Source organism: Otolemur garnettii, unplaced genomic scaffold (genome assembly GCF_000181295.1).
Source record: "Otolemur garnettii isolate 467f Iridium unplaced genomic scaffold, OtoGar3 scaffold00022, whole genome shotgun sequence".
Lineage (NCBI taxonomy): Eukaryota > Metazoa > Chordata > Mammalia > Primates > Galagidae > Otolemur > Otolemur garnettii.
In genome coordinates this window covers 1,352,396-1,363,237 of record NW_003852417.1, presented here as the reverse complement: position 1 = coordinate 1,363,237, position 10,842 = coordinate 1,352,396, and the positions used below count along the sequence as shown (strand labels likewise).

General features: G+C 50.2%; 1 protein-coding gene across 1 annotated transcript; it reads right to left on the bottom strand.

Moving 5' to 3' along the window:
- Window positions 1-1,087: 1,087 nt before the first annotated feature.
- ID2 (inhibitor of DNA binding 2) lies at window positions 1,088-3,583 on the bottom strand. Its single transcript, XM_003787376.3, has 3 exons — window positions 3,024-3,583; window positions 2,640-2,703; window positions 1,088-1,867 (listed from the first exon to the last, which is right to left on the bottom strand). The coding sequence occupies exons 1-2, from the start codon at window positions 3,369-3,371 to the stop codon at window positions 2,647-2,649; spliced, it is 405 nt and encodes a 134-aa protein (XP_003787424.1). The 5' UTR covers window positions 3,372-3,583; the 3' UTR covers window positions 1,088-1,867; window positions 2,640-2,646.
- Window positions 3,584-10,842: the final 7,259 nt, after the last annotated feature.

Here is a 10,842-nt window from a genome sequence, read left to right as displayed (position 1 = left end):
TCCCGGTCTGAGGTGGCCTTCTAGAACCTCCCTCATCCCCACTCTCTCGCACCCAGAGCATGAGTAAGTTCTCCAGTTTGGAAATTGAACGTTTTATACAAATGAATTATAAGCACGTGCCTATGTTAACTATTTTAAAGCAGGGTCCCAGTGTTGCCACCAGAGGGTTGTAGTGGACCTAGCGCGGCGCTCTGACACTCTCTCCTCTCCCTCCCCGCCCCCTGCAGTCCAGGGCAGCAGTCAAGGGTGAAGGGCGAGGGCTGGGCGAGTTACAGGTGGAGGAAGCGGTTCTGCAGCCTCGGGCGGGACGGTCCGGCTAGGGGGTGGGGTGCAGGGATTTCTGCCTCCTTAAAAATCATGTTCTCAATTCTGTACAGCCTCTTTTCTGATTAACAGGCCATTTCACTTACTCAATAAGTGTCTTAACACCCACCCAGACAGGTAGTCTTTCCAGACTCCACGTTTATTTTGAATAATCTCAGTACTAGGAGTCACACCCCACAACTCATGTTCGTTTTAAACTCAGCCCCAAGACACCGAACTTAAAAGTCCCATACCAGTGGGGAGGGGAGTGTCAGGAACAGGGTTTGTGTTCCTATAACCCTGCCACCACCCCCCATTGGTTTATGACAGAAGAAATACTTCTGTGTCTGTAGCCCCTAGGATGGTGCCACTGTTCACACATCTGATAAGGAAGTCTCTGCGCACAGGTTCAGGGTGTGGAGGGGGCTAGAGAGAGTTTTTTGTTTTTTTTTTTGAGACAGAGCCTCAAGCTATCCCCCTGGGTAGAGTGCCATGGCATCACAGCTCACAGCAACCTCCAACTCCTGGGCTCAGAGTCTCCTGCCTCAGCCTCCCAAGTAGCTGGGACTACAGGTGCCCACCACAACGCCCAGCCATTTTTCGGTTGCAGCCATCATTGTTGTTTGGCGGCCCTGGGCTGGGGATTCTAACCCGCCACCTTAGGTGTATGTGGCTGGCGCCTTAGCCACTTGAGCCACAGGCGCCGAGCCGAGAGAGTTAAAGAAAGAGGCAAAGAGAGAGGAAAAGTGAGCAGAGATCTTAAAAACGATTCAGAATTCAGGTGTTGACTTCAGACATGTTTTATTATAATCTTATACAGTCTACATAAATTTGAACTTGTATTTATTTGGGTTCAGTTATAACATAGCATAATAAAAATCAAAGCACTGGTCCTCTGAAATAAAGCAGGCAATCACCATTCAATAAACACACTTGATTTATTTTGTATAAAAGGGTTAAGTTTACAACTAAACTTTTATGAAAAGTTTAGTATGAATAAGTACATCATTACACTTTTTAATGCAGAAATATACATCTCTGCCACTATACAAGAAAACTCTAATTAAAGAGTTCACAAGGTTTCACTCAATATATATATATATTTATATATAAACATATACACAGCATTCAGTAGGCTTGTGTCAAAAAGGTAATTTCTGACCAAAAGACTTTATCTAAGTAACTGAATACTGGATCCTTCTGGTATTCACGCTCCACCTTTGAAAAAAGGCAAAGTCTGCTTAGATTGGGAAATTCCTTGTGATTTTAACGTTTTCGCTCCCCATGGTGGGAATAGTATATAAAGAAAACCTTCCAACTGCAGAAAGGGCATTTAAAAGTCTTTTTCATAAATAGCGAATATCACAGTCCAGGTCCGAGAACGCCCTGGGAGGGATGATCATTCTTAGTTTTCCTTCCATTTTTTTTTTTCTTTTTTAAAAGGTCCATTCAACTTGTGTTTGTCCTCCTTGTGAAATGGTTGAAAAATAAGTTCAGCGCCTTAAAAGATTCTGTGGATTTGTTGTTGTTGTTGTGCAAAGAAAAAAAAAAAAGTCATGAACACCTGCAAAAGATTGGGAGAGAAAGGCATGTTTAGAGAATGTAATCTACGGGCAGAGGCGGCCAGACTGGCGCCGGGAGGAAGCCACAGTTTGAACATTTAACCAAACACTCAAGGACTGGGCAAACCCTGGCGTCCAGATGCAACACACACACTGGGCGACAGTGCAAATTAAACATTAAAATAGCAGATATTCAAGGGGAAAACTTCCCAGCCCAATCTCCTCTATGGATCTCCAACAGCAGCGCTCACAGGCGCCAGTCTGCTGCTTGTAACAATTATTTGATTGAAAACAGCCCTTTAGTTAACAGATAGGGAAGTCTGGGATCCCACATCACAGGGTCTAAGACACAGGGTAGCAATCCTCAGTCAGCCAGAGAATCCCAGAGGACTACAGTTTTAGGGAAGGCGGATCACTATGGAATTTGTGGCGATAAGATTAATTGCAGTGGAGGTTAGTACCTCATAGTACCACAGAAATAGCAGAAAGAGCCAGGGCAAAAGCCAGCACACACTTCGCTCAGCTACCTCCGTAGTAAGTTACTAGCATCATTTTTTTTTTTTTTAACATGACAATGTTCTGCGATTTTGAGTATCCAGAGCTACAAGCCCCTTCATGTCTAGTGAGACCATATACTACGGGTAACACAAGGCGTAAGGACGCATTTACTAAACCAAACATTTTACAGACACACAGCAAATGACAAAAACACACGTGCGCAAGCACACACACTAAGAGGCAATTTACCAACGGGTGGCCCGACCGAGCACTCACCACTTACTCAGCCACAGAGTGCTTTGCTGTCATTTGACATTAACTCAGAAGGGAATTCAGAAGCCTGGAGAGAGAAAGGATAAAAGGCGACATGTTAAGACAATCTTAAGGAGAAAAGGCTGCTTTTTTTTTTAAAGTAGCCCAAAGATCAGCGAGTTCCATTAAGCACATTTATGCTACGATTCAAATTCAAAGAGAGATGAATTAACATATCAGAACTTATCAGCAATTTCACGCACTGCTCAATCTACAGCAGATTTTTGAGAAAATAAAGTTAATTAGCTCATCCGAAAGTCACTGTCTCGGCAGTGATCTTCCAGTGACAGCCCAGGCGATCCCGGCAGTGTGTGGCGGCGGGGCGGGGGCATCAGGAGCAGGTCTTACCTGCAAGGACAGGATGCTGATGTCCGTGTTCAGAGTGGTCAGTGGCGTCCTGGACGCCTGGTTCTGCCCGGGTCTCTGGTGGTGCAGGCTGACAATAGTGGGGTGAGAGTCCAGGGCGATCTGCAGGTCCAAGATGTAGTCGATGACGTGCTGCAGGATTTCCATCTTGCTCACCTTCTTGTTCTGGGGGATGCTGGGCACGAGCTCCTTGAGCTTGGAGTAGCAGTCGTTCATATTGTACAGCAGGCTCATAGGGTCGTCCACCGGGGTTTTGCTCCGGGAGATGCCCAAGCTGTGGTCCGACAGACTGTTTTTCCTAACGGACCTCACCGGACTGAAGGCTTTCATGCTGACCGCGGTGGAAAGAGACCCGGAGGAAGCAGGCTGCCCCGGAGCTCAGGCCGCCTTCGCCGGCTAAGCTAGCTGCGCTCCGCACCGGGATCGGTTCAGAATGAAGCCGGAGCCCGGAGGGGCGGCTTTTATCAGCTCTCGCCGGGGCCACACGCTCGGGCTTCTTTTCGTCCCCATTGGTGAAAGGCGGTGCGTCTATCAGGCCGAACGGACGCTCCCATTGGCGGGCGCGGGCGCGGGGCAAGCGCTCGGTCCTTCCGCGTTCGCAGCCAATCCCGGGGGGTGGGCGGGGCGGGGCGGGGCGCGAGCCCAGCTGGGGTGGTAAATAGAGTACAGTAAGCGCCGGGCGGGAGGGGACAGGCCCCAGAGCGCGAGAGCGCGCTCTTAGTCCTAATTCCAAAAGCGCAGTAAGACTTTCGCACTGGGGGTGTCCCCACGAGCCCTGCACACCTGGGAGTTTCAGCAGCCCTTAAAATCACAGCCACACGGCCAAGTTCAGTACAGCAGAGGGAGAGTCACAGTCCCCTGTAAGCCACCGGCGAGCGTCAGGGAAGACTGCATTTCCGAAGAAAGTGAAAACGCATATAAATTTGCCACTGAAAAGTCCCATTTGTAGAGTGAGCTCGTCTTTTAAGATAAGACAAAGTTATGTTAAAACAAGCCACCCACGCGCATATTCAGCGAGAGGCTTGGTGTGGGATTTTGCAACCCGGAGCAACGCGGGAGGCATTACTGTAAACTCAGGGAAATGAGTTCTTGTTGGAAACCTGGCTCAACCTCGCGCTGCTGCTGAGCGTAGAGGCAGGGCACTTTCAGAGTTCCTTTTCAAGAACGAGTCAGGACTACTATGATGATCCTATTAATCGGAAATCATTAGGAGAATTTGCATATTGAAAGTACATTTACATACACTGCCCTTGAAAAGCTGCCGGTGGTGTGCGTACCCTTTGGTGGAGGTGACAAAATAATGTGATTAATTATGCACAAATCGTAATTTCTGGTGTCACATTATGGGCTTTGTGACAGGTAGGTCACCCTGGCCACTGACTGACATCTTCACATTATTACTATTAAAAAATTCTGTAATGTATGAGGTTTGGAATCTTTTCAGCGCTAGAACTGGATGCAGCTTCAGGATTCTTTTTTGTTTGTTTTGTTTTTTTGCTGTAGAGCTTTAAGAATGCATCCTTTTAGTAAAAAAAAAGTTTGTAGCTATTTACTCACTTTGTTAAATGTTAATTCGAGGTTAACAAACCCACAGTATATTACTTTTGTGTTTTCAAAATCGTATTTTTCTAGAAAACCTCAGATGAGGTAGCATCTCACTTTTTGTATCAATCTCCACCCCTTCTGCATTTAAGAAAGAGGAAAAGGGCAGAACCAGAGCTAAAACCAAAGCTTAATCATGTAAACCATTTTTTCCCCCTCCAATTAATGATTAATTCCTCAGCTGGCGGGCCAGGTGGTCTCTGACCTCCACTATGACAGCCGTGTGCCCCAGGGCTTCTCTCTAGGGAGGCAGAGTTGGTGGCCCTGAGGTGGACATCACCTTGGGGAAGTTCGGCCACTCCAGTCTGGAGGACGGAAGTGGTTTCCCTACCGGCCCAGAAGCGCCTTCCCAGGGCCGGCAAAAGCCTCTGCAGTGACGCTCCTGACAGCGCTCTGATTAACAAAGATCTCCTCTGGTATTAAGTCTGGAAGTGATTTACTATCTGAGTCCCCTACGGTTCGAGCCTTTTGATGTACTCTGTGTGCGTGTGTTTCTGTCACATACGTGCCACAGTGGAACAGATTTTGTTTTGACACTATTTTGGTTCATGATGTTATACTTTGACTATTTTACAATAATAGCCAATGTAAACAAACATCTTTGGGATTCTCAAATTATTACTTATGATTCTTGGACATTGCAGCTCTTCGATACTGACGCATTCCTAGCTTTTTCCAAGGACACCGTATGTTAACATCCGTGCCAGCCTCATTATCCCAACAGCCAGGCTCCGGGCTGGATGGTAATGAGCATTGTGCGGTATCACTTCACACTTTGCAAAGTTGATTAAGGCAGCGCCTTCTCCCATGATCATTTTTGTACCCTGATGTAGTAAAATCGCTAAATATGGTGAAAGTTTTCTGGTGTTTCTTTCTTTAGCTGCCATGTCAGAGTCCAGTCTGCTGGGCTGTGTTGAATTCGACTCTCCTGGCACGCTACCGAGTTTGACATTCATTTAAAGATCATTTTAAAGGGATTATGAAGCTGTATAAGTTAATGATTGGAAAAAGGCCTCCGCTGCTGGTATGCCCGTCTGAGCACGCCCAGCAAGAGATCACCTTAAAAATTGTGTTTTCGTGGGGGATGGTCGTGTTGGAACGTTTTAAGGGTGCGTTAAAAAGCACTTAAAAATCTGTCAATTGGTGTCTGTGTGGGTTTGCTTTTGAGGCCTCCAAAGTTCAAATGGCCCCAGCTGCAGGAAGGGCTAGACCCGTGGGTGGCACGAAGGTGTGATGGGCTTCCGGCGGGGGGCGGGGACAGCGTGCCCCCTCTTCCCACTGGGATGCCCCCACGGACAGCACGCGAGCGGCCCTGCACTTCCCCTGGCCTGGTTCCGGGGTACTCACTCAATCTCCCCTGCAGGCCCCGCCGGCGGCTCCCTTCGTGGTAATCAGAAGCAGCTCTGGCCGCGGCGCGATGGGCCGGCCCGGCCGCCTTCGCAGCCCCCGCCTGATGCAACCCGGGGCGGAGGAGCCTGCGGGGGCGGGGAGCGAGGCTCAAGGTTCTCCCTGCACATCTGGCGCCATGGGGAGCGCTCGCCTTTCTTCCCCCCGGTTTTGTTCTCACAGCTGTGTCCATTCCGCCCGTGACCCCCCGAGTGATCCCTGACAGGTGATGAATTGGCAGCGGCGGCCGCGGCGGCGGCGCTCGGGCCAGGCAGCGGCAGGGCCGGAGCCGGAGCCCCGGAGCAGACTCTCTGGCGCCAGGCGCGTGACGCCGCCCATTCACGCCGCCCTGCAGCCTTGTCCTCGCGGCGCCGCTCAGGCGGCTGCCATGGCAACGGCGCCGTCACTCAGCGCGCGAGCCCAGCTGATCAATGCCTGCGAGGCCCGGCAGTCCCAGGCTCGCCCCGGCCCGGCCGCTGGCCCGTGCGCACCTGCAGCCGCTGCATGTCTTAAGTTTCGAGTGATTTGGGAAGGAAGGAGGACTGAGAAGAAAAAGGGAGGGGGGAGGACGAAGAAAAAAAGCCTGGAGACGGAGAAGAAAGAGATCTTCCTTTTGCTAAGGGAGGCATAACGTACATGGCTTAGAGGTTGCCAAAGCAAAAGGTTTTGCTTTATTTTATTTGCTTTTGCAACCGAGGCGTTCAGGGTGAAGCTGGCGAGAGGGAAGGGTGGATGGGGAGAAGGTCACTGTCTCAGCGCATGGCGAGATTTATTTATTCCTTTGGCTCTTCTGGGTCTTCGCCGGATGGCTTTGATCGCCTGCTCCTAAAAATATATCCGAAGGACCCCCGCCCCGCCCCTGCCGTCCGACTGCCTTCCTCCTTGGCACTTTTGGAGGTTGCGCATAAAACCATTAGATTTTTCCAGAACACCCCCCCTCGCCGCCCCGGGGAGCAGGAGAATGTGCAGCCCCGGTTTTCCCGACTCCTCTGAGCCTCAGCGGGCAGAGCCCACCCCGAATTTGCGTCCTCATTACCACTACAAAGCAGGGGCCCAGACTGAGCCCCTTTATAATGTACCATTTTTTCGACTGAGAACCGAGAGGCCAGAAACTTCTAAGGCAGCTTGTAGACGGAGCCGTGTCCTCAGTCCACGCACTATCTTCAGGGAAAGTTCCATTTTAAGAACCAGATGCCAACATTCCCGGACAGTTTATGGCATCTCGATCCCTCAAGGGTGTTCATCTGCAATTTAGAGTATTAGTAGCAATTATTTATCTTCTGTTTTGGAGAGGAGTTCCTGAACATAAGTGTTCCTCTGCTGGCCCCCAAACCGGGGGGTGTGCGGTGCGCGCGCGCGTGTGTTGGGGGGGGGGCGCACGACTGTTCCCCGTCCTGTTATCTGGTTTAGCAGCGTTTGTTGTGGTTTTCGAGGAAACAGCATCTGGATTACATAAGGATTCAAGATTTTGCTTTTCTTGTTTATTTAATACCTTGGCAAGAGGGAGCCCTTACCCTGAAACCAGATAACCGAATTTGGGTTTAAAAGCCCTTAGATGAAGGACCACGCGAGGAAAAGAAAATGAGCAAGGCCACAAAAACCAAACAAGGGGATGTTTATTTTTCTCCTTTTGGGTATTTCTGAAGACCTGCCCGACTTCTTAACAATTCTTGTCACATACAGCTAATAAATGGCATTAACAAAGCGTTTCAGCTACTACAATGGCTTAACAGTCGTTCTTCCTCCCCCGCCCTGCCACGATCCCAGCCGTAGTTCCTTCCAGGATTCTGGCGCGGTCCTGTTTGTTCTGAGCTCTGTAGAGACCAGGTAAGACGCCGTGCTAAATCCAATTGCTTGCAAACGTCTGCTCCCCTTTTAGGGAGATCACTTTTCAGCTACGCTCAAGGAGAGCAAAGTTTGGGAAATTTGACAGAGGGGCCACTTTAACAACCAGCACTACAAATATTTTGTTACCAATGCAGTGAAGTGCCCAGATTTGTGGCCGTGTTTAGCTTTACAAAGGATTTTCCTGTGACTTTTGTTCCGGTCACCAAATTAAAAAAGAAAATTAACTTCAGCGAGAGATAAGGTCCTGGAAAACAATCTCGAGCTGCCCGCGAGCTGGCGGGAGCCAGGCTGGCGTCGCCGAGTCTGCGCCGCCGGGAGGCGCGCGTCCCGGGGTCCGGCCACCGCGGGGCGACCGGGTCACCGCGGAGACCTCCCACAGACCGCTGTGCGCCCCCAGAGCCCGAGCTGCCCCCGTCTGCCCACCGGTGTCCACAGCAGCCGGCGACGAGGGCGGGCTTGTCCGGACTCAAACTGCTTCTTAATATTACAATGTGGCACCGAAAGCTAAATCTAAAGACCCGGGCTTGCGAGTCTCTTAACAAGAAACACATTGTGTGCGCGGGTTTTTTTTTTTTCCCCTTGGCCCTAGCCTCGTTCGCGCGCCGGCCCGGCGGTAGCGAGCCAAGTCCATGACTTCAGTGGGGAGGAACCCGCCCGCCCCGCACCACGTGCGCGCCCAGCCGGGGCAGCCACCCCGCCGCACCCCGTGCGCCCTCTCCTTGAGCCGGGACCGGGCGCGCTGGACGGACGCACGTCCTATGCCCACAGCTCTGCGCACGGCCTCCTCCCGCCCGAGGGGCCGACGTGCCCACCGCCCAGGCACTAGCGGTACGCTGGCCATGCTGCGGGGGTTGGCCGGTGGAGAGACTTGTTTTTCAATTGTTTGACCCCCTTACTTCCCTTTCTTCCCGCATATTTAAGGCGTTCACTTAGATTCTGTCCCCTTCTTCAAAGGGGGTCTACAAAGACAAACTTGTAGACCTACTCCAACCCAGTCAGAGGGAGTGTGCACTCGCAGGTTCTGCAAGCCCCAGCCACGCGTTTGTCTTTGTCAGCACTGTCGGTTCAGCGGGAGAGTGTAAGACCTAGGGCTGCATCCTCAGGGAGGAACAGGTGGGGACGCTACCAGCGGCAGGGACCTGCAGAGGCTTGTGGAGGAGCAACCGAGGGCTCAGGACGGGCGTTAAGCTCTGCGCGGTCCTTGGATCTTCCCAAGGCCGAAGACACCTGGGCCTTGTCTGTTTACACCTGGGGCAGTGGGACCCTGGAGGGAAGGCGGCTGATTTAAGCCATACATTTAATTTTAACCAACAGGCCTGCTTTCCTTTGAGTCTGTGTGAAGAACAGACATTTCTATTTCAAAGGAAAAGGCAACAGACTAGACGGGCCTTTTTAAGGGACGGGGAAACATTCCCAGTGGCCGAGAATAACTTGATGTCTTAGGAGCTTGTGTGCAGTTCACTTAACTGTGCTCTTCACGGTGACCCTGAAAGTTTGGAAAGGCAGATGCCATCTCGTTTTCACAGAGGAAGAAACTCAGGCACAGAGGAGTGACAGATCTCTCTCTGGTGGCCTAGACTTCAGCCAACACTTGGTAGGACAGTAAAACTGTGCAGAGATGTGTGACCTTAACTCCGGGGTGGTATTGCTTACTTTTTTCCCCTTGAGATTTATTCACAGCAAGGCCCTGGTGGTTCATGCCTGTAATCCTAGCACTTCCGGAGGCCGAGTCGGGTGGATTGCACTGTGCCCACAGGTTTGAGACCAGCCTGAGTCAGAGCCAGACTTCGGCTAGGAGGGTGTTGTGGGGCGTCTGTCCCAGCTACTTGGGAGGCTGAGGCAAGAGAATCACTTCAGCCCAAGAGTTTGAGGTTGCTGTGAGCTGTGACATCACGCACTCTACCAAGGGTGAGACAAAATGAGACTCTTGTCTCAAAAACAAAAAAGAAAGAAAGGAAGGAAGAAAATGAGAGGAAGGAAAAGAAAGGAAAGAAAGAAAAATTTGTTCACCCTGATGGCTGGATTGCCCAGAGCCACGAATTTATAGAACACTTTGCCCTCACTTTTCTCCAAAGTTAATGCTGAGTGAGTTAGTTTGACCTTTTATTAACTAAAGGTCAACCCAGATCTTAGGACTTTTCAAGCTTTAGTGTATGTAAGAATCACATGTTTATGCCCAGAGCCCTGGTTGCGCGGCTATAAATGCTGATCCCGTGGGTTTGATAAGTGCCTGGGGAAATAGCTTTTAAACATCCCGAGGAGATGCTGATGCAGGTGGCTGCAGGGGCCACAGTCTGAGAAGCTTCAGATACACAACTGGTTTCTAAAGTCAGTGCTGCTGTGAGCAAACTACTGGCTGAGAATGAGCCAGTTTGGCCCCTTTAAGCAACAGTACATTTGTTTATAAAAAATGAAGAGGAAAGGGAAAATCTTTTATATTTACTCACATTTTCACTTTTGTTCTTTCTTGCTTCCTGACACTCTAATATTCTTTCTTCATCATTTCCTTTCTATTTCTAGAGCATTCTTTAAACATTCTTTTAGGGCAGGTATGATAGTGACATACTCTCTCAGTTTTTCTGCAATAGAAAACTTGTTTTCCCCTTTAGTCTTTTTTTTTTTTTTGAGACAGAGTCTCACTATGTGGCCCTGGGTAGAGTGCCAGGGCACAGCTCACAGCAACCTCAAACTCTTAGGCTTAAGCAATTCTCTTACCTCAGCCTCCCAAGTAGCTGGGATTACAGGTGCCGGCCACAGTGCCTGGCTATTTTTTGGTTGCAGTTGTCATTGTTGTTTAGCAGGCCTGGGCTGGGCTGAAACCTTGAGCTTCAGTGTATGTGGCTGGTGCCCTACTCATGGTCCCACTCACTGAGCTGCGGTGCCAAGCCTTCCCTTTAGTCTTGAAGGATGTTTTTGCTGGATATAGAATCCTTGGCTAAGTTGAGCTGCATGGTGAGAGCCTGTG